This window comes from Phaenicophaeus curvirostris, chromosome 9, assembly GCF_032191515.1.
Source record: "Phaenicophaeus curvirostris isolate KB17595 chromosome 9, BPBGC_Pcur_1.0, whole genome shotgun sequence".
NCBI classification, from domain to species: domain Eukaryota; kingdom Metazoa; phylum Chordata; class Aves; order Cuculiformes; family Cuculidae; genus Phaenicophaeus; species Phaenicophaeus curvirostris.
This window is the reverse complement of record NC_091400.1, coordinates 34,482,982-34,509,283: the sequence shown is the minus strand read 5'-3', so window position 1 is coordinate 34,509,283 and position 26,302 is coordinate 34,482,982. Positions and strand designations below refer to the sequence as shown.

Genomic DNA, 26,302 nt, shown 5'->3' with positions numbered 1-26,302 from the left:
GGCTGCCCAGGGAGGGGGTTGAATCACCTTCCCTGGAGGGGTTTAAGGCACGGGTGGACGAGGTGCTGAGGGGCAATAGCTTAGTGGCAGATGGGATGATCCTGAAGGTCTTTTCCAACCCAGTGATTCTGTGATTCTGCTCTTAAAACCACGTCTGGCCACCAGATAATAAGGAACGGCTGGCAGCCAGCGGGAAGAGCTCCTTTGCCTGGAGACCCGTTCCTTGAAAGTTCAGAGCACGGAAGGGGCGGTTGCATGGGAAGCAGAACCCGGGCCCAACGCCTTTCACGTCCCCATCCCCTGAGGGGGCCCGAGCCTTTCCCGCCCCGCTTGAGCAGGCGCGCGCACATAACCCCGCCCCCTTCGAGGGGAGACGGCGCCATAGCCACGCCCACTACTGACCGTTGGTCACGCCCCCTTCCCGAGGGGGGCGCCCTCCTAGCCCGCCTCTTCCGGGAGGGGCGCCCAGATGGCCCCGCCCCCTCCCGGCGGATTCTTCGGCCTCGCCCCTGGAGCTCCGCCCAGGAAGAAAAACTCCTTTTTAACCCATTTACAGCTCCTCACAGCAGTGCAGGCTCCGCCCCCGTGGAGGGGGCGTGGCTAGGAGGGGCTCCTAGGAGGCTAGGCGTGGCTAGGAGGGGCTCACATCACATCAGGATAAAATCTTTTTTTTTTTTGGCAAGTTTCCTTTGTTAAAATTCTCTTTTGCATTTGGCATGTCAACGGCGCAGGGCCGCATATTGATTCTGTAAAACCTTTTACTTAAACTGCCAGGATAATAACTTACTTTGCTTCAGTGCTTGTCATTGGATCTCCTTTTGCTCAGGCACCGACTGCTCTTCTTCAGATGTTGATGTGGAATAAGGCTTATTGAAATCTGGCTAGATCTGTTCCGTAGCGTCACTTGTACAAGGCGTTAGTCCCGAACACCATCATTTGGGAAGATTCAGTATCTTTAAGGCACGGGTGGACGAGGTGCTGAGGGACCTGGTTTAGAGACTGATGGGAATGGTTGGACTCGATAGAATCATAGAATCACAGAATAACCAGGTTGGAAGAGACCCACAGGATCATCGAGTCCAACCATTCCTATCAAACACTAAACCATGTCCCTTAGCACCTCATCCACCCGTCCCTTAAACCCCTCCAGGGAAGGGGACTCAACCCCCTCCCTGGGCAGCCTCTGCCACTGCCCAATGACCCTTTCTGTGAAGAATTTTTCCTGATGTCCAGCCTAAACCTCCCCTGGCGGAGCTTGAGGCCATTCCCTCTTGTCCTGTCCCCTGTCCCTTGGGAGAAGAGCCCAGCTCCCTCCTCTCCACAACCTCCTTTCAGGGAGTTGTAGAGAGCAATGAGGTCTCCCCTCAGCCTCCTCTTCTCCAGGCTAAACACCCCCAGCTCTCTCAGCCGTTCCTCATAAGGCCTGTTCTCCAGCCCCCTCACCAGCTTTGTTGCTCTTCTCTGGACTCGCTCCAGAGCCTCAACATCCTTCTTGTGGGGAGGGGCCCAGAACTGAACACAGGATTCGAGAAGCAGCCTCACCAGTGCCGAGTCCAGAGGGAGAAGAACCTCCCTGGCCCTGCTGGTCACGCCGTTTCTGATCTAAGCCAAGATGCCATTGGCCTTCTTGGCCACCTGGGCCACTGCTGGCTCATGTTCAGTTGGCTGTCAACCAAAAACGATGATCCGGTGGGTCTCTTCCAGCCTGGTGATTCTATGAGTCTATGATTCTATGGGGGCGTGGTCTGAGCTGGGGGCGCGGCCTGGAGGTCGCGCCTTTTCCCGAAGGGGCGTGGCTTTTTCAGGGGGCGTGGCTATCCCGCGGCGGGCGTGGTCACGGGGTCGCCCCTCCCCCTGGGGGCGCGTCCCGCGCGCAGCCGGCAGTTCCCGCCATGGCGCCGCGCTGGAGGGTCCCTGCGCTGCCCGCCGCTCTCCTACTGCTGCTGCCGCCGCTGCTGCTGCCGGGCGCCCGCGCGGGCCTGAGCGGCTACTTCGGCACGAAGTGTCGCTACGAGGAGGTGAACCCGCACCTGTGGCGGGACCCGCTGTCGCTGGGCCCGGCGGCGCCGCCGCGGCCGCCGGCGTCGTGCCTGGCGCTGCAGCTGCGGGCGGTGCTGCGGCACGGCACGCGCTTCCCCACGGCCGGGCAGGTGCGGCGCCTGCGGCAGCTCCACGGCCGCCTCCGCGCCGCCTGCCCCGGCGCCGCCGCGCTGGCCGCCTGGCCGCTGGGCTACGAGGAGAGCCTGGACGGGCGGCTGGCGCCGCAGGGGCAGCGCGACATGGAGGGGCTGGCGCGCCGCCTCGCCGCTCGCTTCCCCGCGCTCTTCGCCGCCCGCCGCCGCCTGCGCCTCGGCAGCAGCTCCAAGCACCGCTGCCTGCAGAGCGGGGCCGCCTTCCGACGCGGGCTCGGGCCCGACCTCGGCGGCCACGGTGAGAGCCGCGCCTCGCTCCCTCCCCGGAGGCTGCGGGACCCCCCCCTTCCGCGCTCCCCGAGGGGCTGAGGTGTCCCCTCTCCCTTCATGGCGGATCCCCCCTTCCCAAGGAGCTGAGGGGCCCTTTCTCACTGCCCGGGGGGTTGAGGGATCTCGATGTTCCCTGAAGGTCTGAGAGACCCCCCTGAGGGGCCCCAGTGCTCCCTGAGGTGTCCCCTCTCCCTTCATGGCGGATCCCCCCCTTCCCAAGTAGCTGAGGGGCCCTTTCTCACTGCCCGGGGGCTTGAGGGATCTCGATGCTCCCTGAAGGTCTGAGAGACCTCCCTGAGGGGCCCCAGTGCTCCCTGAGGGGTCCCCTCTCCCTCCATAGCGGATGCCCCCTTTCCAAGTAGCTGAGGGGCCCTTTGTTGCTGCCCAGGGGGTTGAGGGATCTCGATGCTCCCTGAGGGGCCCCAGTGCTCCCTGAGGGGCTGAGGGGTCCCTGCTCCCTCCATGGCGGATCCCCCCTTCCCAAGTAGCTGAGGGACCCTTTCTCACTGCCCAGGGGGTTGAGGGATCTCGATGCTCCCTGAAGGTCTGAGAGACCTCCCTGAGGGGCCCCAGTGCTCCTGAGGGGTCCCCTCTCCCTTCATGGCGGATAGCCCCTTCCCAAGGAGCTGAGGGGCCCTTTGTCGCTGCCCAGGGGGTTGAGGGATCTCGATGCTCCCTGAGGGGCCCCAGTGCTCCCTGAGGGGCTGAGGGGTCCCCTCTCCCTCCATGGCGGATCCCCCCTTCCCAAGTAGCTGAGGGGCCCTTTCTCACTGCCCAGGGGGTTGAGGGATCTCGATGCTCCCTGAAGGTCTGAGAGACCTCCCTGAGGGGCCCCAGTGCTCCCCGAGGGGCTGAGGGATCCCCCGCTCCCTAGCCCCAAAGCTCCCTGTGGGTCTGAGAGAGACCCCCCATTTCCTCCCCGAGGGGCTGAGGGTCCTCTGCTCCCCCCGTGGGTGACACCCCCCTTCCTTCCTGAGGAGCTGAGGGGCCCTTCCTTGCTCCCCAAGGGGCTGAGGAACCCCCGCTCCCCTCGTGGGGAATCCCCCCCTCCCCTTCTTGCTCCCTGAGGGGCCCCAGTGCTCCCCGAGGAGCTGAGGGATCCCCTGCTCCCTTCCTGAGGAGCTGAGGGACCCTTCTTCGCTGCCTGAGGGACTGAAGTCCCCTGCTCCCCTCCACGGGGGATCCTCTTCTCCCTTCCTTGCTCCCCGAGGGGCTGAGGGACCCCTTCTCACTCCATGGGGGATCCCTTCTTTCCTTCCCGAGGAGCTGAGGGGCCCTCCCTCGCTCCCCAAGGGGTTGAGGGATGTCAATGCTCCCTGAGGGTCTGAGAGACCCCCCCCATTTGCTCCCCGAGGGGCTGAGGGCCGCCCACTCTCTCCCTGAGGAATCCCGGTGCTCCCTCAAGGGGCTGAGGGATCCCTGGGAAGCCACAAGGCGCGTCCTGTCCGTCCTGCATCTGAGGGGCACCCTGCACCCCATTTCCCTTCCCTAGGGATGCTGCTGTGGTGGGAGGACAGTCCCAGTTCCCGTGGGGACGTCTCTGCGTCCCCCAGCTCCATCCCTGATGACTGCGTTTGCTTTCAGAGGTGGAAGTCGAAGTCAACGATTCCTTGATGCGGTTTTTTGATCACTGTGCCAAGTTTGTGGCCTTGGTGGAAGAGAATGACGCGGCGATGTGCCAAGTGAATGCCTTCAAAGAGGGGCCGGAGATGCGGAAGGTCCTGGAGAAGGTTGCGAGTGCGTTGTGTTTGCCTGTGGAGGAGTTGAATGCAGGTAACCTGTTACAGGTGGCTTCGGCTCCAGGTCTGGCTGAGAAAAACTTCTGAGACAGCATGTAGTTACACTGAGTAGGTGAAGTAAGCTGTTAATCAGAGATGCAGTCTCTAATTAAACGCATGAGGCTGTGGATGTGTCGTGGTAATAAGGAGTGCTTGTTAGCTGTTGATCAGAAGAAAAACATTTGAAAACATCTTTCCTGTAGAGAAAATGAGCATTACCTTTGTTAGGTAAGATATGTTATTTTAATTCTGCTTTGTTGAGCAGTTGTAGCTTTTGTAAAATGTGTTCTGATTCAAACACTCAAATTGGGTCAGGAAAAAGTGGACAAGTACGTCCGCATTGTAAGTTCCCTGGTCCGGAAGAGATGTGCCAAATAGGAGTGGCTGTTGTTTCCAGCGTGTCCGTAAAGCTGCAGTCTCAAAGTTGCAGCACGTTCTCATCAAACTCAGCTGCTAGCGCAGGGATGAGTAGCGCTAGTCGGGCTGCTCTGCGCTGAGCAGACAGTCCTGCCTCGTGCTGCTTCTTCCGTCCCTTGTGATGGGGAGGACACGTACACACCTGACACCTGCAGCACCTGGTGTGAAATGCTCTCGTGTCCCCCTTGTAGCGATGTAACCGGAAAAGCTTGAAGTCTGAAATTTGGACTCTGTGCAATAATTCTGTTGAAAACTGCTTATTTTTGGTGCTTGGCCTTTGGACTAGTGGTTATTTGTGGATTACATTGTTTGCGTTGCTAAATTACAATTAGATTTTGTTTTAGAGGGAAGTTGAGAGGCTGTTGCTGCTTGTGTAGCAGTGGTTTATCTTGTTGACTGGCTTTATTGCAGATCTTGTTCAAGTGGCCTTTCTCACCTGCTCGTATGAGTTGGCTATAAAAAATGTGACCTCCCCGTGGTGTTCACTCTTCAATGAAGAAGATGCTAAGGTAGGTGCTAAATGGCAGAGAGATTTTAGAAGCCTTCAAAAGATGCCTTTTGTGTTCGGATGTGACTCCATGTGCAGCCAGAAGTTGTTTTGTGCCCCTTATTCTTCATTCACACATGAAGCGCTGCTTTGGGCTCCAGAGAGCTCTGGGGCAGTGAAGCAGCAAGACTGAGACACCTTTCTTCGTTCAGACTGAAATGCTGGTGCAGTCTGGATTTGTCCCATTTAAAATGGTCTTTTGCTGTTGTGCTTAACTCTTGTATGCTTTTATTTCTGTAATGTCAGAAAGGCCCTGGACAGCTTTGTTTTCCGTATGATAAATATGTGATAAAAAGCCTTGATTCCAGAGGACTTCTAATGAGGTCTTTCAGGTCCTCTAAGACTCTTTTTTTATGTGGTTTGGGGTCTGTCCCATTTCTAAACCTAATGCTTGTTAATAAGACTAGTAGAACCCAGATAAATGAGAATCATGTTGATTTCTCTGCTTTCAAAAGGTACCTGGTGTGCCCTTTGAAGGGATCGAGAGAGGGGGATTAAGAGTGATTATTCTGCACTCCAAGACATGTTCTGTGAGGGACCCCCAAGGCACTTAAGGAGACTTGGCACGACTGGGGAGGAGGGGAGGCCTCTGCGAGGGTGGGTGGTTAGCCAGAGGATAGGCAGTGGAGTTGGGAGCAAATGCTCTCCTCTCAGAGGGAAGGTCAGCATGGACTTCTGCTGAAGCCTGTGCTGTTCAGTGGAGTTATTTATAACTTGGTAGCGACAGGGGAAGGCTTCCTGATTATGTACTTGGTATAGTAAAAGTGCAGGGTGTTGGAGAGGCTTTGCAGAGGGGCCCCGTGAGGGTGGGTGACACAGCAGAGCGGTGGCAGATGGTGCTTGTGTCCAAGTGATGCGTGTGGGGTAAGAAGCTGAAACCTCATCTAGGAGGTGGTTGTCTCTCAGATCCATTGTGCCACTGCGAAGTGAAATTTTGGTGGCTCTAGATCCATGAAAATTGATCAGCTCAGCTACAGTAAAAATAAATGAATAAAATAGAAACAAAACTTTATTGCCGGGAGCTCCTAGAGAAGGAAAAGAGAGCAAGGAAAGCATCATGTGCCCTTATGTAAATCCAAGGCACAGTTCTGTCTCTTTGAGATGTGCGTGCACCTCAAAGAGGTTAGAATATAAAAACAGACACGTGCAGTTAAAGGTATGGGATTGCTTCCATCTGAAGAATGATTGACAAAGCTAAGGATCTTTGACCTTTGTCAGGCAGAATTAGAAATGCTCAAAAAGTGGTAGACGATGATTGTCTTGCTACGTGCAGTACCTAATGGCACCAAATGAAGCTGGCAGCAGGCAGGTTCACAACAAATGGGTTTTACGCAGCGTGTAGGTGAGCCAGAGGATACTATTAAGGCAAAAACTTGATATGTTCAGAGGGGAGATTGGATTATTGTGGGAGAGAATCTACTGGAGTGTATTAAATTTGCAGAAAACCACCTTAGGGTGCCAAGTCCTGGGCTGAAAAATCACTGGAGTCTGGGGAATTGTCCCTGCTGCCTTCCCTAGGTCTGATTATGAGCATGACTGGAGACAAGATGCTGAATTTGGTGCTCAGTCTCCTTTACGTGTCTGATTTTATGCTGAAGCAGCAGTTTGAATGGGAGTCTCGATGTTTGGGTTTTTGTCTGTGCCAAAATGTTATTTTTTTCGTGTCGTGGGTGGTAGCATCATTGCTCCAGGTTGTGTGGATTTTATTTTCCCCTCAATGCAGGAGTAAAACTTGTGAACTCTGTAACTTTAGGTACTGGAATACCTGAACGACCTGAAGCAATACTGGAAGAGAGGATATGGCTATGATATCAATAGTCGCTCCAGCTGCATTTTATTCCAGGATATCTTCCAGCATTTGGACGAAGCAGTGGAAGAGAGCAAAAGGTAAATAAAAAGGCTTTTGTGCTTTGGCTACAGGCTTTCTGTGGTCAATCCCAAGATGCATATGAAGTGAATAGAAGTTAGGTACTTTGAAACATAACAGTGTTAGGAGAGCTTGAGTGAGGAGTATTTTAATAGAGACAGTAACATTTTTAGTGAAGCAAAACTACTGTAACAAGTATGTGTGTATATATATATATATATATTTTTATTCCATCAATGCTCTTGTGCCCAGCTAATGTTTTTCCATCTTTTAACTTACTGATCCACACAGCCCTTCAGGGGGTAGCCAGCTGCTCTGTCTGGTAACAGTGTTCTCTTCCTGCAGTTTTTAAGAGGCCATTGAGTTAAAACAATGAAATTTTGCTTAAAATGTCCTTTCTAAAAATAATTTGTGGTGAGTATGGAAGTCTGGATTGAAAATGTCCATGTGATATGTTGTGTTATCTGGTTACTAAAGCACTTCAGCATGGCAATCTTTCTTTCTGCTTGTGTTTTATTAGTCTCTTGTGTTATTAAAACTTTCTGTTCAGATTAAAGGTATTAAGACGTAACTATGGAAACATAATTATTACGTATCAGTCCAAATACTAAAGGGACTCTAGGCCAGAACAGACTATTACAGGATCCAAGAGGCCAGAGCTGTAACAGCAAACCAGCCTGTTAACAAACTGCTTTGCTACGCTAGGGAAGGGCGATACGCTTGGTGCCCTGAAAGAAGAGGAAAAAGGTGCTTCTGTCCTGAAGTTGTTGCAAATGCCTTGATTTGCTGCATGAACATTAAGTCAGTAGTTTCACTGGCCAAACTGAGAACTCTCTCTAGGGTATTTGGGTTCCCATCCTTATTTTTCTTTGGTTTGGGAATAACACTGTAGTTGTAGGAAGATACTGGGCCTTACAAGTGACTGTTTGTAGACTTGAAGAGGCAGTAATGGGGATCTTCAAAGGATGGTGGTCTGATAGTTGTTTCTCTTCATTTGTTGCCATGATTTGACAACAGTCATTTTGTGTCAGTGGAAGACAATAGCCGTGGTATTCCATCCGCAGAGTTGTAGTGTCGTGGATATAACCATACCTGTACTTTCCTAAAAATTAGAGGTATTTTTGTGTATTGTTTACTCCTGTGAGCTGGTACCGGTCAGCAGTTGTCATTCAGTATCTGTTTGGTGTTGATCTTGTCTTGCATGAGTTGATATGATGGGGAGATGTAAAATAGGAATTAAACTGTTGTGGCATGGAGAGAACAAAGGCTTCAGTTAGAGAATTAGAGGCTAGGATGCTTGTGTCAGTTACCTGCTTTTGCTTTCATGTGCTGCTGATCTCTTTTTTTTTATTTGAGAGCTGCTTTAGGCTTAAATGCAGTGAGAATGAATGTTGTAAATTTTTGTGCGCATGTTCCTCATGCGAACTGAGTAATTATAAATTCAGTCTAGTGATCAGCCATATGAATTAATACCTTAGCAGTTAAGTGTGGAAATGTTCATAGAAGTACATAAAATCAAGGATATGATCATAGGATTCTGTAAGTACTGTGTCATTAAATACTTCATAGAGACCAATTCATAAGAAACACTAACTTATAACCAGCAAATTCAGCTTTTCTGCTGATACGTAAGCAGTAGTTACATGTGGTGGATGATTTTGCATCCTTGTGACTGTATTTCTACGTTTAATACATTAAAGTAGATCTAGCTAACACACAGCAGAATGACGTTAATGACATATTTCAGAAACAAAGCATGACTTGTGGATGTTTGAGGCTGTATGTATGTGGATTTTACTTGATAACTTGTTGGAAAACACTTTTTTCCTTTTAGTTGGCAAACTGTAGTTAGAAGTAGCATCCACATTTTGGAATGGAGGAATGGTCCATAAAGTTGATCATAGCAGAGAAGACAGCAAGGTAGTTTTGCTCCTATAAAAGTTTGCTGACTCGGGATCCAAGTTGGAAATTAAGTGGTAGAACAACTGTGTAGTAAGTCGGTTGACACATCATTCTCAATGCTTGGTTGGCTTTTTTGGTGTCTCTTAGTGTGGGATGTAGAGAGATACCCTGTGTTCGTTACTGGAGCTCTGAGTAATGCAAGAATGTCGGTAGCGTTTAATGCCTGACATGATTTCTTTAATCTAAAGTTCAGTTATCGCTAGGTAAACAGTACAGGTACTATCTTAGTTACTTATTGCTGGGATTCACCTGGAAAATCAGACTGATGTGTCTGTTTTTAACAGGGCATCGATTTAGTATGCGAGAAGGTAAACACATTGAAAACTTGCCCTTGAGACGTGCACACAGGCCTTCCCCACGCTTGCATCCGTGATTGGTGCCTTGTTCCTACCCTCATGATTCCGTAAGCCCGGGGAGGGTGGCTGTACAGGCCTGGAGATGAGCTGAGGGTGGGAGCGTACAGTACTCCGCTGTGCTGTGTGGCAGCGGTGGTTTAGGGGCCCTTCTGAATTTTACCTGTGCTGTGCACCAACCAGCACAAAGAAAACACCCCTGTTTGTTTTGCCATGAGTGGGGTAAAACTTGACAGTTGCAAACATTAAGTAAGCTTGGCTGTGGGGAGGAGCTGCTGGAAGTGAAAAGGGGCTGAAGGAAAACCCCTTTGACAGTGACTGCCCTTCAGCCGAGCTGGCTTAGGAAATTGTGCTTCTCAGTCAACTGTGGTGCCTGGAAATCTGAGGTTTGCGTGGGAGTTGATGGTAGCTCTCATTCTGATGGTGGTGGAGTCTAAGCAGATCAACCTTTAAATGAACTTTCGCTGCATCCTTTCCTCAGCCTGCTAGAGAGGTAAATGAAAAATACGTTAGGGCACAAGTCATTAACAGCCAACTGTGAACAGGTTGCCAAGCACGCTGCTGTGACTGCTTCTGTCATGTGCTGTGTCTGTCTCTATGAACAGAGGGAGTAAGAACCGGGAAAGAAGGTCAGGAAGAAGCATGAGTTCAAAGAAAAACAGGCAAGCAAGACCCTTAAGACCACTCTGTCCTGAAACTTATTGTAGCTTGAGTCATGTAAGGAGAGAGATAATTTGGTTTGCTTTTAGCGTGATATACTCCTTGAACAGCCTTTATGTCCTAAAATTATATGCACTAGTTCTAAAGTAGATGTGTGTGTGTGTGTTAGCCACGTATAAGATATCCCTGTAAGTTTGGTAATAACCAGAAAGCCATAATTGACAAAATCTCTGCCTGTACTTCTCATTTATTGAGAAGAAGGTCAGCAGTCACTAAATTGCAAGGTGGGGTAAGTAGGCTTCTTGGGGAAGAGCAGGTGTCCGAGGCCACAGAAGTTTGATTGCAGTCACTGAGGCTCTTGTTGTATTGCCACTACGGGGGGAGGCAGGTAGTGAGTTTATACATGTGTGTAAGCGATCAGGACCCTAAAAATCTTGCGAAGTTCAAAGCTGAGTGAGCTGAGCTCTTTAATCTGCGTTGTCCTAAATGGGAACTGAAAACTTCTGAAGCGCATTGCCTTGCACCAGAGGAGCGTGTCGCTCCGTGCCGTGACATAAGGTGGCACTCTTAAAGCAGTGAAGACTTCAATATAATCTGGATTGAGTAACCCGGTGCACTTGAGAGTATGTGGAAATGTGCCACCGCCCTCGTGTTGGAGCAGCTTGTGTCTCTTGTGATCTGGAGAGTGGATGTGAAGCTAATGGTTTTTCATCCAGGGAGAGAGGCTTATCCCAGGTCCCCTGACAGTTTGAGAGTCGAGTTGCAAACAAGAAATTATGCAAACAAAAAAATATGCCTGTGTTAACTATCAAAAATGTTTGGTTGTGCATGTGTGTGTGCATGAGGTGTCTTTTTTTGTGGTATTGTGCAGCTTCAAGGAAGTTGGCTGAATACTTTTGCCACAGTTCATTACTTGGAAAATGAACCTTTGTGATGATGAAATGTCTTTTAGTGGAATGATGTTTCAGTTTAGCGGTGTTTAATGTTGATTTGTATCTGGCCGTTTGCCTTAAAAAGTTAAGAAAAACAAATTTACGTCAAGCATTATCTTTGCTCCAAGTTCTCCTTTCTTTCTGGAGAGCTTAAATGGGCCACCCAAAAGCAGACAGGGGAGCATTTCTGTTCCAGCAAGAAGCTGAGGGATCTGTATTATCTGTTCCGCTTCAGGCTTGGCAGTGGTAAGGAGTGTTGGCAACGGTGCATTTTGCAGCATACTTTAAGTGTTTCTATTCAATAGCTTTGACCTATATTCATTCCCAGTTATAACTGACTTAAAAAGAGAAACCTTGCTCTTATCATAGCCCTGTTTCTTCCATGAAGTGTTTCTTGACCTTGCAATCCAGTTGCTCACCAAACGTAGTTGCCTTATTAGCTGCTTCGATAAAGCTCACTTTGATTTCTTCTGAAGAAAATACCTTCTGCTGTTTAGTCTCTCCTTAAGAAAACGATGAGGGTGCTAGTAAATGCCTTTGGCTAGTTAGTCGCAACTTCAATTAGCAGTGCAAAAGTTTCAGAAGTTCTTAGCATTTTCCATCATAAATTCCAACAGAATTCGTGGTTTAAACTTGTAACAGTCTCTTCTGGGTCGGTCTTCCTGCACAGCAGGATGGTTTTGAAAAGGAATTTCACTATGTACTTGTCAACCGTCCCCATCCCCAAAGCTGGTCGAGAGGTGTTGGAATACTTACTAGTATCCAGGAATTAGGGCCTGATGTTGGATTTATTGATAGTTGTGTCAGTGAACACCTGCTGTTAGAACACCTGTGCATGGACCCTATTCTTCTGTATCCTCAGTAACCATAGAGTGTAGAAGTCCAATAAAAGTTAATTCTTCAGTAGAAGGCATCTGCTTCCTGAGGCCTTGCTGCAGTTGCAGTGACCTTTTCGGGACCACAGTCCCCCATCCCTTCTTACCATCTGTAAGGAAATGTCACAGTTGTGTTTCTAGGGAGAGGCTGAGAGCCAGAACTTCTCTCTTCCATACAAATCTTCTCAATTCCTAAAAAAAAATTGCATTTGAGAAGTTGAATATAAAAATTAAGCCAGGTGATTTGTTCTACTGCAGTGGCATACTTGGGCAGTTGTCTTGGTCCATAAAGCATTTTATTTTTATGTAGGCCTAAGAACTGCATTTTCCCAAGTCTTCCTGCTGCAGATAGAAAATAAGGAGTCAGGCTAGGCAACTACGTGGTGAAGAAACTGATGGCGAAGTAAGCTTCACTGAATCGTTGGATTTTCCCCCCACTGGAGCCTTGGTCTCACTGAAAATGTCTCTGCTGGTCTTCATATTGGTAAAACTGACAGGGAGTGACGTGAGCATGCGTGTTCACTTGCAGTTGTGCTGCTGCTGAAGAATCCTTGAAGGGCTGCTCTTACCAGTCAGCATCTGTTTGAACAATTACAACATGTCCTGCTTTCCAAAGCTGTGGTGTTTAGAGACACTTCTGCATTGGGATGTGGAGGAGCAATCAGTGAGTATCTCCTTACCTCAAAAGAAGCATCGAGTTCTTTGTGGCTCCCCTGTGGGCTACGGCTGGTGACCAAAACCTGTTATGATTTCTGCCCCACCGCACCCAACACGGTGCTGGTGGCAGCAACAGCCTCCAACTTGCTGGGCCCTTGTCTGTCCTCCTCAGGAAGCGGATCTGGGCTGCGCTGCACGGTGCTGCCAGCTCAACCCCCTTGCTCACTGGCTTTCTGCCTGGTGGGAGACTCGGTGCCCTGAAATAAGGAGTGAGGGAGAGAAAAATGCTGTGAGGATGCAGGAGGAAACCCCTGCTGCTGCAGCATAGGGCATGGATCTGTAGGAAAACAGAAGGGATAAAGATACACATTGCTCTTCAGCTTCTGTCAGATGTCCAGGTGAGCCTCACATCTGTCATCTGGGAGTGCTGCTCTGCCAGCTGGAGCTGTGTATGTTGATGAGAAATCCTTGTATTTTGATAGTTAATGCAGTACACAGCTGCTATTCTTGTACAAAAAGAACCTTAACAGCTACACGCTTGGGCAGGAGTGGATTTGAAAATTGGCTGTGGCACACTTCTAAGGATATCAGCTGTTCATTAAGGCTGTTTTAAATATTTGAAGCTAGATGAAAAAAAGTATCACAAGTTTGCCTTTCTGGCTTGTGAAAGAGAATGCCAAATACCTGTTCTTGCTCGTGCTGTCTGAATGGATTACCTGAATTAGTGGCTCTGGAAACTGGGAGGTATGTGTGGTGCAGCCATCTCAATATTTAAAGTTATGTGCCTGAAGATTGAAAACGCTAACCTAGCTGCGTGTACACACTGCAAAATGTTTGGTGTTTTCCACTGAGACTAAGCAGGTTCAAGATTTTTAAGAAAAAGACTGACTTGGATTTGAATGTAGTTAAAGATGAAGTGAAGGTGATCTTTGTAGCTATGCCAGGCGAAGCTGTAACTTAAACAGCGTGATTTGCCGATTTATTGGTAGCTTTTATTGTTTGGTGTAATTGAGGTGCCTCTGTGCAGGTCAGTTGACAACATAATTGATAACCTTTCTGTAGCAATTTGCTACTGTGCCCTAATCGCTCCTTTCCAAACTGTGACTCAGTACAAAAGAACTCAATATATGATCTAAAAACAATTAACTGTTTAAAACTACCTTTTATAGCACATACAAAGGGAACGGAGCAAAAAGCTTCCGTATATGCAGTAGAAATGATCTAATTGGATCAGTGCAGGGCAGTTTGTACCCAGACGCATGCGAATGGGCTGACTTCGAGGTATGAAATGGCTCTTGCTGAGCTGGGTCAGAGCTCTGCAGATAGTCCCTTTCTCAGAGAGCGTGGAGGTGTGGTGACTCCACATGGCTGTGTCACTTCAGGGATGTCCCCGCCATGTCCCCTGGGTCTTTCGGGTACTGGGAGAGGCTGTGATGAAAGCTGCTGGATTCGGGGCTTGTCACTTTGTCTGCGAATTCCATAGTGATGTAGCGTTTGGAGCACAAGTCTTACGAGGAGCAGCTTAGGGAACCAGGGTTGTTCAGCCTAGGGAAGAGAAGACTGAGGTCACCCTATTGCTGTCTACAGCTACCTAAAAGGAAGTTGTATTGTGGTGGGTGTTAGTCTCTTCAAAAAAAAAGTAACAAGTGATAGGATGAGAGGAAATGGTCTCAAGCTGCACCAGGGGAGGTTTAGACTAGATATTGGGAAAAATTTCTTTACTGTAAGAGTGGTGAAGCCCTAGACCAGGCTGCACAGGGAAGCAGTGGAGTCACCATCCCTGGAGGCTTTCAAAACGTGTAGATGTGGTGCCTCAGGACATAGTTTAGTAGGCATGTTGTGTTGATGGTTGGACTTAATGATCTTGGAAGTTCTTTCCAAGTTTTATGATTCTGTAACTTGCCAAAAGAAGTGCTTGACTTCAGGATATCTGTTCAGAGAGGAGAACACGCACGTGCGTGTGATGAGTAAACTGTATTAAGATGTTCATGTATTCACAGAACAATGTGCCAGCTGTACAGTTCAGTAGACCATGCAGTTCACATTAGTACACCCAAAGGATACTCAGGTCTTGACTTCATTTCCAGAAAATCAGAGAAATACGACAACTTTTGCTAATAAACTGTGGATATCCCAAGCAACACTTTGTACCATGTTGTATGGTTGGGTTTGATAGCTCCGTCTTTCAGTGATGGAGCTTCTGACATGATTAGAGGGTATTTTGGGGAAAACAGGTAGGGACGTGACATCCACAGGTCCTTGTAGCACGTTCGGCAGTGTCCCTGTGTCTGTATTTCTGAATGCGTTGTGTGTGTTTGCTGACTTGGGTGCCTGCGCACCCCTGAGGACCTCTCCTGGGCATGCATCTCTTCATCCATCTGCCTAGAACTAGATACTTAAAGTGTTGCTTGTACCTTTCAAACCTCCCAAAGCATACTTAATCTCACATTAATTACCTCATGTTTGCTTACTCAGGATTGCTCTTAAAAGATAGCTCAGCAAGTTTTATAGAGTCATATCCTTTTATCTAAGGAATTAAAAAAACAAGGAAGATGATACCAAGGAAACTTAATATACAAATCAACTGGTCTAACCAGTATTCACCCCGGGCAGGAAGGATTTGGCAAGTGGCATGACCCTCTTGATTTGGTTTTGGCTCGTCACGATGGTTCAACATTTTGCGTCCACATGCTGATGCTGCAGTAACGCATTTAATCTCTGAGGTTCATGAGAACGTGGGAGGTGGTTTTGTTCAGAAAAGAGCCTTTGAAACTGCAGGAGCTCTGAAGTGAAATGCAGTGAAGCCTAGTTAGCTGTGAGTGGTTAACTCTTGCAGGACTAGGTAAGAGCTGTAGCTTTTTATCGGGATTTTAAGCGAGTTGTGCGTAGTCTTGTTAGCTTTTGAGGTTTGCCATGAGCAAGCTCCTGTGCATGCTTGCCAGGAAAGAATAACATTTCTATCTTGTCAGTATTTGTGGTGGCATTTTGTTGTGTTGGTACTGATTGTGGAAATGAATGAGCACAGCTCTCTTCTGTTCTGCTATTTAAGGTGGATGTTTTGACATGAGGACTTAAAACTGTTTGGTGAATTTACTTACTCTCCTTCCCACTAGTGGTAACACTGAGTGACACAACTTGAGCATTTCTGCTGCCCTCCAAGTTCCACCCCTGCCACTGCATTCCCTGATATCTGCTGCTTCCTTGTGTAAATCTAGGGTTCCTCCAGCTGTTTTTTCCAGGAATTAAATCACATGGAAAGGTGGAAAGGGTGGAGAATTCATCCTATAGCTGAAAGTAGAGATTTTTAAGCCCTTTGTTCTTGCTTTCACATTAAGGAGAAAAATGACAGACTGTGGTCTAAGCTTGCTGCTTTAACAGTTGTAAAGCTTTACCTTCTTGGAATGTGTTGGGGGGATTTTTACATGAGGCTTGAGGGCTAGCTAGTTAAGTTTTGCTATACGAGATATTCCACTGTCTCCTGGGGTTTGGGTTATCTCTAGCTGAACGTCTCATTGCTGCTAAGGAACTAAATTTTGTTTAAGAGAAGATTCACTTCTATATCTACAGTGATAAATCAGTAGCCCTAAGAGTGCAGAAATGATCTGTTGAGGATGGGTGAGCTGATGATTCAGGATTAAACCCTAATCTGCCAAGGCCAAGGAGAACTTGAATTTGCCTGAAGGATTAACCTGATGTCCATGCTTCTCAGGGCAATTTTTTTCCATGGTGAGATTTAGTTTTTGGAGTCGTGCTGATGCATTGTTTGGCAACTTCTTCATTTTCCGCTGCAGTCAGATTCACTGAGAGGGTTACAGCATGGACAGTTCAGCGGCTGAATTTGACACATCTCTTCAGTGACCCCTGCTCGTGTTCTGCCTAGTGACAGTCACTTCTGCTCCTTTGGAAGTGCCCCAAACAGTGAAGGTTAAACCAATCACCCGTGATCACTGTCAGACGAGATCTTAATACCTTATGGCCAAGTTTTATGCACAAGTTCTTCATCTCTATTTAAAGCTGGAAATTGGATTTATGAGGTTTTTTTTTTCCTACTGATCAGAGTGCTTTCCCAAGTCATTTAGTACTAAATAAAAGGGAGGAAACAAGTGAACTGAAATAGTATTAGCAGTTGCCAGAATACAACATTGAGAACTTTGATGCTTCCACGTGATGCTGAATCATTAAATGATTGCGAAGAGAATTAAGTGTGGAAACTTGGGCCTCCTGTTTAATATTTTATTAGCCTGTGCTACTGTTTGTGGTTTATCAGCGTTGTTTATTGCGCTTTGCACTCCTGTCTTTACCACTGCCCCTACTTTTCTGATAAACTAACCTTTGCCTGTGAACTTGCTCTGAAGAGGCAATCTTTGGTGATTTTCCTATAATTAAAAATATTGCTGTTGATGTTTTAACCTTGATGGTGATTTTTATTGTAGTTATTAGATGACATGAAACCACATCTGAGCTGGAGTCATGGCCCTGGAGACTGAACAAGGAGTGCTTGAGTAGTCTTAAAAATCAGATATCCAGTGCTGGTGAGAAACCACGTGTACTGAGTTTAGAGGCTTTTGAAAACTCAGGATTGTCTTGTGTAAGGAAATAGTTTTAATCCGTGTTAAAATAATACAATGGGATAGCTGTGAGTGCGAGGTGTTGTTTTGTCTCCCAAGGTGGCTTGGCCTGTCAACATAAGGATTTCATTAGACTAAAGCAGGTTAAATAAAAACTCAGGTTGCAATGAGAATGAGTGCCTTGTTTTGCCTTCGTGAGATTTTCTTTCCTTGTTCTCTAAAACTTCAGTGTATGCATGCTGTAATTTGTGTCCTGGTTTGGAAACATGTCTTGCTGGGTTTTTTAACTTAGAGTTTAGGACAGGGTTTTTTTTGTGATTTACTTGCATTTCAAAATTCCTACTAGCATCAGCTGGAAAGTAAAGCCAAACCTTACTGTAAAGCCAGCACTGACAGCCGGAATGTTTCTAGGTTTTTTTCATAACATCTCTGAAACCTTTTTCTTCGGGAGTTGGGAGACTGGAAGGGGAAGTGTAGCTGTGTGTGAACCTACTCCCTGTGGAGTGAATAATGCCTACCTACTGTGTAAGGCTTGTTTTGGAGACTTTACCAACATACTTACATTATTGGCTTCCTTGCCTAGTAAACCATAAAATCCAGACCACTCCATTCGGAAGTACATAAGGTGTGCAGCTGGAACAAAATGAAAATGTGTGAAGTTGCTAGAGCTGGGTGATGCTTCCCTGGGAGTGCGGAAAAGAACTTGAATGAAATAGCTGAAATAACACCCGTGTGTGTTGGGTTGAGCTGAGCGGCTTGGGGTGGGGGGGCTGGCAGGTGTGATGATTTTAAAAACAAATAATTAAATAAAGGAAAAATGAGAAGAGCAGCTCCTGTAAAGAATCTGAGTTACAGGCCAGTCTAATGGAAATAACAGTTAGAGACTAGCATTGATAAACACCAGAGTAGTGTCAGTATGGCTGTTTGAAAGGAAAACCTACCTCCTGGAGCTCTTGAAAGGATCGACAAGCATCCAAATAGGATGATCTGGGAGACAGGGTCATGATTTCCAACATTTTTCAACACATTTGCTTATCAAAAGAAATTAAGCAGCCTGAGGTTAAGGGGGAGCGCCCTGACCAGGGGGTAAATTGAGTAAAAGTACAAGAAACAGAGCTGGGAATTGCTGATTGATTTTCCTAGCAGAGGCAGGTCACCAGCGAGGCTCTGGGCTGCTCAGCATGTTGTAAATGACTGGGGAAAAGTGGCGAGACATTCAGTGGCATTGCACATGCAGCACTTTTGTTCAAGATAAGTAAGATAAATTGTTTCTACAAGGAGGATTGTAAAAGGACCTTGTGAGCCTAACTGGGCTCGAAAATTGCAGATCTGTGAGGTAATGCATACGGTAAAAATTATCTTCCTATCTGTCAGGTAGAATCTGGGGTAGCTTACAGCTCAGGAGTTTTCAGGTCGTTATGCTTGCCTGGAAGTATCTCGGACTTCTGTGAGCTAACTAGAAAAGATGTTGTGTGGGGAGTTGAGAAAACAGTGTCGTGGGTGCAGCGTGGATTTACGATGTAGTTTACTGTCTTGAGTGCTGTGCATTTCTCGTACTCTGATCTAAAAGGGTATCACTCATTTGGAAAAACAGGAATGGTTAAGGTAGGATTTCTTAACTTGGAAAGAATATTATTGCGAAGTTGTAAATAGAAAGGATTAATTCATAGAATCAGAGTAGTTGGGCTTGGAAGGGACCTTAAAGATCTTCCAGTTCAAACCCCCTGCCATGGACAGGGACACCTCCCATGGGATCAGGGTACTCGAACACCTCCAGGGATGGGGCTTCCATGACTTCTCTGGTGATCCTGTGCCAGGGCCTCCCCACCCTTGCAGAAACAAATTCTTCCTAGTATCTAATCTAAATCTCCCCTCTTTCAGCTTAAAACCATAACCCCTTATCCTAACCCTTCACTCCACGATAAAGAGCCCCTCCCCAGCCTTCCTGTAGCCCCCCCTTTAAGTATAGGTAGGCTGCTCTAAGGTCTCCCTGGAGCCCCCTCTTCTCCAAGCTAAACAAGCCCAACTCTCTTAGCCTGTCCTCCTGTGAGAGGCACTACAGCCCTCTGATCATCTTCTTGACCCTCCTCTGGACTCTAACAGGTCTGTGTCCTCCCTGTGCTGAGGGCTCCAGAGCTGGATGCAGCACTCCGGGTGAGGTTCTCATGAAGCAGAGTAGAGGGGCAGAATCACCTCCCTCAGCCTGCTGGTCGCACTCTCTGGATGCAGCCCAGGACACGGCTGGTTTCTGGGCTGTGAGCGCACGCTGACGGCCCACGTTGAGCTTCTCATCCACGAGCACCCCCAAGTCCTTCTCTTCAGGGCTCCTCTCAATCCATTCTCCGCTCAGGCTGCGTTTGTGCTTAGGACTAACCCAAAGCAGATGCAGGGCCTTGCTCTTGGCCTTGTGGAACTTCATGAGGTTCGCACAGGCCACCTCTTGAGCCCATCCAGGTCCCTCTGGATGGCATCTCTCCCTTCCTTCCAGTGTGTCGGCTGTGCCACACAGCTTGGTGTCATCGGTTAACTTGCGGAGGGTGCCCTCAAACCCCACTGTCCATGTCTGTGACAAAGACGTTAAACAGCGCCAGCCCCAGTACCGACCCCTGCGGGATGCCACTCGTCACTGGTCTCCACTTGGACATGGAGCCATTGACCCCGACTCTGAGTAGCATCATCCAGCCAATTCCTTATCCACCGAGAGGTTCGACCATCAAATCTGTACCTCTCCAACTTAAGAGACAAGGATGTCGTGCAGGACAGCATCAGATTCTTTGCACAGGCCCAGGCAGACAATGTCAGTTACTCTTCCCTTCCCCACCAGCACTGTGGCCCCGGCACAGAAGGACACCAAATTAGTCAAGCACAATTTGTTCCTTATTTCCCATGTGCCTCAGCAGAGCTTCCAGGAGGATCTGCTCCACGACGCTGCCGGGCACAGAGGGGAGACTGACTGCCTGTTGTTCTCTGGATTTTCCTTTTCTAAAAGTGGGAGTTATGCTTCCCCTTCTCCAGTCAGTGGGAAATGGTCCCTAGCATCTACAAACAGGGTAAGTTCAAAGCAGTGTGTGAAGCTGGGCAACTTCCTGCTGCAGGGTCTTGTGGGCTAGAAACCTACGTGGATTTAAGGGAGAGATTTTATGAAGGAAACATTCCTTGAGAGGTTCTGGGGTGTCTCTGAGCTGGAAATTGCAGGATGTCAAAGGAATAGCCCTCTCATCTTCTCCCAGGTACGTGTGTTGCTGCTGTTCCTGTTTGTTGACTGACAGGAGGGATGCGAGTCTGTCCCTTGGAGGCGGGGGGGGATATAAATGAGCTGGTCAAATGAATTAGAGGAGGGAACGCAGAATGGAGGGAGAAGAGAGGAGAAAGAGGTGAAAGATCAAAAAATTTTACGATTCTAAAATGAGGGAAGGGTCTTAAATAAGAAGGGAAGAAATGTAGGCAGAACCGGTGATTTGGGAGGAGCTGGAAGAGAGGGGTTATAGTGAGTGTGCACCTCTTGGTGCAGCAAAGGCGTGGGTGGAAGGAGAGCAGCATCCTCTATGCTGAACCTTTCTGTGGTTTTAATGCTGCCTTTGAACAGAGGAAGCAGAGGTGAGTTGCTGATATATATTTTTTTTTAAGTGATGTTTTGCCTGAGGGCAGAGTACGTGCATGTCCGCGTACCTGCCTGGGGAGTACAGTGAGAAAAGCTGTTGGCTCACCGGGCAGTCGAACAGTGCAAGGTGTGAGTTTCAGGCTGCACAAACACCACGGCTGTACTGAGCTGATAGTACCAAACCCATTCTGTGCACTTAGTGAATTCCTGCTTCTCTGGTCAAAGTTCAAATCTACGGGCAAGTCCCCCAGTTAACTGTCTATCTCTTGCTTTAGACTTTAGGCTGGAGCAGAGGTAACGCCTCCTTTCCAGGCCAATCAAGATGTGACTTACCTGTGGGTGGACTTTACTGGCAGCTGGAGTGTTGCCAAACATCACCTCTGTCTCCTGAAAGCCAAAAGTGTATTTACACGTGCTAGAACAGGTGACCAGGGCTTCTAAGTGCCTCTTGGAGATGGTCCCAAAAACCCATCATCCTTCTCTGGAGCAAGGGGCAGATTTTCCTCTTGGCTGACGCTTCCTTGTGCATCTTGTGTTCTTTTGGTTGAACAACATGTAAACTTTAGTTGCATAAGCTGTTTTTTCATTCTGGGCTCTGTTAGCGATAGGAATCAGTGGCTTAATTTGCTGGCCTACGTGCTTAGGGAGTATAATCTTTTTGACCGCTCGATATTCTTGAGAATTGCTAATGGCAGTTGTCCTGCTGCTAATTTGGATTAATAAATTGTGGAGGGAAAAACATTTCCTCCAATGACTGGATCGCTATCTTGAGACTAAACTTTGGTACATGCTGATGTGTCTTCCAAACAGCTGACCTCTATTATATGGGAAATACAATTGGCAGTATTTTGCTGTCAAATTATGGTTCTTTTTCTAGCATGGTACATGGTTAAAAACCTTGATGGTCACAGGCACAGGCAGGAAATGCTCCTTTTAAAATCCTGCACTGGTGATGATGCATCAGGGAGGGAAGCAGTTCATGTCTTAAATCAGTAATTTCTTTGCTTGTGCTGGCAATCGTGAGGCTGTAGTTCTGTGCAAGGGAGCAGCGGCTTAATGTGGTTTCTTAATGTGCCAGTAAGTTTGTATTTAGGCTTAATTTTCATCTTGAAACTGAGTTGTCCCTTACCTTTATTACAGCAGTTGGAAAAGATTTTTGATCCTCAAATCTAGAAAAATTAGTGTTGAAAGCTTTAAAACTTTCCAGGTCTAAAATGATGATAATGTGTCAGCTTCTTTATGCTACACCTTGGATTTATTTAGGTAGAGGCTTATTGAAAGGAGTTTTTAAAAAATGTGTAATTTGAAGTATTTAGAATAGCTAAAGAGAAAGGGTGTGTTTTAATAGTGGGCTGTATCCAAGCAGCCCATGATGGGGGAACAGCTGTACTTAATCACAGTGGTTCTGCATTAACAGAAATAATGACTTTGAGTTCCTGCCGTGTCCTCGAGCCTCCCCACGTGCTGGCAGTGGAAGGAAACTGTCACGTGAAGGGCTTGACTTGCTTTGTCTGTTCGCAAAGCCTTGCAGCCGGCTCGGTGATTTGTTGTCCTTCTCTCAAATCCCTAATGGGAGGAGGCAGTGCTATTTAAAGGTTTTATATTTAATCCAAATCCAGTGTATCAACTGTAGCATGGTCGCTGGCTCGTCCCCTACCTGGGAAGAGCACAAGTAACTGGTTCCACGCAGGGAATTGGAGAGAAGCCTTAAGTATATGGGCGCACAACGTGAATCGGTGTCCTGCTTTTGTTTGCCACGTTTATATTGGGCTGTAGCTGTAGCCTAACTACATTTTATGTAAGAGCCAATACCTTAAATTGGGACAAAATTTAGGAGGCTTGGGTGCTTTATAAAAAAGGTCTGTAATACACTGAAACTGCTAAACAGGTTTTTATCAGGCTCTGGAGTAAATTGAGTTCAAAGTCTACTTCTTCAAGCCTCTGTTGCTGTGCAATATGTTGGTGTGTTTGTTTTAAAGCACGGGCTCTTGCTCATCCTCTGCCCCTTTTTCTTTTTTAGCTCAAAACCCATTTCTTCACCCTTGATCGTACAGGTTGGACATGCGGAGACACTTCAGCCACTGCTTGCCCTTATGGGTTACTTCAAAGATGATGAGCCTCTCAAGGCAAACAATTATGCCAGACAAGCCAATCGGAAGTTTCGCAGTGGCCGGATTGTGCCTTACGCAGCCAACCTGGTATTTGTGCTTTACCACTGCGATCAAGTGAAAACCTCTGAAGAAGAGTATCAAGTGCAGATACTGTTGAATGAAAAACTGCTGTCATTCCATCACTCAAATGAAACCATCTCTACTTACGCGGACCTGAAAGACTATTACAAGGACATCCTGGAAAACTGCCACTTCAAAGAAGAGTGTGAATTACCTAAAGTTAACGTTACTGCTGTTGACGAACTTTGAGGGAACGAAGCAGAGCAGGTGTTCTACGAATCGATGTGGGTTCCATTCTACAAATGTTGTGAACAAGCACTTTTGATGGTTTGCTCCTGCTGTGTGGACTCTATAAACTTGCAGATATGATGGGTTGTCCCAGTTAGCCCGGTGCACTTTTTATTTATGACATTAGCAGAATTACAAAAGCAAATGCTGTAACTGCGATATTGCTACGATTTGTAACAAGGACATGATGCAAGATGAAGCGTATGTTTATATGCATGAATAAGTAATTTCATTGGTCATTTCTCTTACAAAAGTGCCATAGATGTATTTAAGAGCTAGGGCAACTTCTGTTTTATCAGAGTTGAAGGTGGTTGAACTGATTAAATATTGCTTTGCGCTGCCTGTTTTGCTAGCTGCTCTTTTCCTGTGGCAGGCATGAAATAATTCAAATCCTGTTAGCTTTTTTCCTCCTTTTCCTGATCTTCTGGGAGGGAGAGTGTATATAGTCCCTTTCCACAGCAGCCCAGCTTCTGCCTGGCCAGCAGCATGAGAACATCTTTCTTGGGCGTTTAAAACAGGAGGAGTTGTGGTCTTCCTGCATGCGTTATCTGCTTGAAAAGGCCCCAGGAGTTGTCTTAGTCCTCATCAGCCCATCAGGCGTAGCGAGCTAGGCTCCAGGGTAAGAAAACCACCTTTGAAAAGAGGTGATGGGAAGTGACCGCTCTTCCCTGAAGTGCACTGGGTGGGAAGCTTTGGACTGTAAAAGGTACCTGGCTGAGACTTAACTTCTACTAGCTTCAGGACGCCAAACGTGGTGTCGCTTACCTAGGCCTTACACATTTGATGTGCCACCTTGTTCTTGAATGAAGCTGGTTTTAAAGAAATTAATTGCATACTGGTGATCTTCTAAAGCAACTGTGTTTACACTAGGTTCACTCGCTACTGAAAGCTGAAAAGTGAGCTCTGCGGTGTGGCAAGAAAAGGAAGAATGTAGATAATTCTTCTGTCTGAAATACAGTACAACAGGTAAAAATGCCTTCATCGCCCAGAAGGGAATGGCTGCGTGGACATGGTGCCCAAAGCAAAGACAGCCTGACTTTATGGTGCTGGTAGCTCTTGGAGCACACGCTCACACCCTGTAATGAGTGTTGCCGAGCTCACCCCGGCACAGTTTGCTGGGGAGGGGGTGAAAGGTTGATGTAAGCAGTTACCACAGGCCATCAGGTGTGCTATAAACATTTATACCCCTCGCTTGCTGCAGGGGAACTTCTTTTTGTATACTCATCCTCAGAACTGGGAACTGAACTGCTGCAAAAATAGGAACAGGAAAGAGAGAGCCAAAGGGGCTTGAAAAGGAGGACTTGAATGAGTCTATAATTTTTTTTTTTATTCTTCTTGAGGACTTAGGCTTGGCTCGCTTTTTTTTAATGTGTCTTGTATAAGAGCACTTAAAGGTTACTTATCTGTAAGTTGAGGAGCAGTCGAAAACTGTGTTTTACTGTCGTGCTCTGAGATAGCGAGGGGCTTTTCATAGGGCCCTGTTTCATTAGTGCACTGATTTCTGCGGAGACCAAGGTTTGATCTGGTACTGATTAAAACTGGTGGCTATTTCAGCATTAACATCCCAGAGAAATACTTGCCTGTGCTAGCTCTGCAGCTCTTTTCTGAAACTGGTGAAATAGTCAAGGAACAGAATAGTTGAACAAAATAGTTCAGGATATGGAATAGGAATAGAATAGGAACAGAATAGTCAGGATAGTTGTCAGCCTCGGCATATGATTTTTGCTGCTCTATCAGCTTTGCATGTCTCCTTTTTTACGTGATCCCACCATGAGACTAAGTCAAAGGATCATAATTGTGATAAACGCCTGTTAACAAACTTTATTGCAACATTTGAGGCAAGCTGCTACGGCATGAATCTTTGTTTCAAGGCAGTTAAGTTTGGTAAATAGCAGATAGAAGGGTATCCACCTTTGATCAAACACTTATTTCTGGGAGTCAGTCATTCTGGGATGATTCATGATTTGAACAGAGGGATGAAAGCCTGGCAATTGGAGATGAATGTTTGTCCGTGCAGTGAAATTTATTTTAAGAGCTCATGTTTGTTAACAGACACGTCCTTCTTCCTTATGGAGGAGGAATGTATTTGCCCTCGGCTGCTTTTTTGATCATGTGCCCGTTGAGGTGGAGGAGCCAAAAAAACCCTTTCCACCGTGAAGCATCATTTGCTTCTGGGATACCAGGCTGATTGCGTGCTTAGATTCTTTTCACAGGGCTTCAAGAATGGCTTTTTTCAAAGCGGTTTTGTCGTGGGAATACAGGTCCATCATACCTCCAGCAAAACAGAGATATCTTTGGTGGCTGTCAGGTAACTGGGAGGGCAAGTGTGCCCTTTTGTTTCTGGTCTGTATTTAAAGGATGCCCTGACTCACTCCTTTGGCAAAATTAGAGGCTGAATGGGGAAACTTTGCACAGTTGTAGCAGTCGAAGCGCTTGGATGTGTAAATATTCTAGGCACTTGTTTGTGTGACCGATTCTTACTATTAGAGAGGTGACTTCGGCATGACTCTTTCCTTTAGTAAGTATGTAAAATTGTTTATATACTAAAAAGGAAAGCTAGGATGGATCAAAGTATTTCCGTGAAGCTGGGCTCTGGCTCAGTGTGCTGTGTTTGAACAGACTGTTGTGTTTCATGGCGTGGCAGATGACCACATCCTGAAAAAGGCGAGTAAGAAAAATGATGCCTTCTCTCCATGTGGCTCTGCAGGGAACATCTCCTCTCAGGCATCCCTTGGGGACTTTGTTTGCAACCTTTCTCAAACTGGAAGCTTTCATTAATGAAAAATACTGACAGTGTTCCTGGATGCTGCTCTTAAGTACATTTGAAATGTATTTTGTTTTGTTAGATGTCTAAAGCTTAACTAATCTCTCTGGTAAATTCATTTTTTCCTCCTAGTAAGTATTGCTGCTGTAATTCTGGTTAGCATCAAGCTGTTGAATCACTGGACGTAATATGAGTTTGTAATAATATGGTATTAACTGGATGAATTTTGAGAACTTGTTTTGGATTTTTAGTGCTTTGAAATAAAACTGCACTCTCTTTTCTTCATCTGTATTTTTGTGCAGTACTGATGACACGATTTTCAGTATCATGGATGTGTTCTGCTTCAAAATAAATTTAGTAGGTTGCTATTACTTGCATTGGTGTCTCTAATTATTTGTAG

General features: G+C 46.9%; 1 protein-coding gene across 1 annotated transcript; it reads left to right on the top strand.

Annotated features, from left to right (window-relative positions):
- The first annotated feature begins 2,138 nt into the window (after positions 1-2,138).
- Positions 2,139-26,271, top strand: MINPP1 (multiple inositol-polyphosphate phosphatase 1). Its single transcript, XM_069863848.1, has 5 exons — positions 2,139-2,430; positions 4,047-4,235; positions 5,069-5,166; positions 6,958-7,091; positions 22,700-26,271. Exons 1-5 carry the CDS (start codon positions 2,280-2,282, stop codon positions 23,097-23,099), a joined length of 972 nt encoding a protein of 323 aa, XP_069719949.1. The 5' UTR covers positions 2,139-2,279; the 3' UTR covers positions 23,100-26,271.
- Positions 26,272-26,302: the final 31 nt, after the last annotated feature.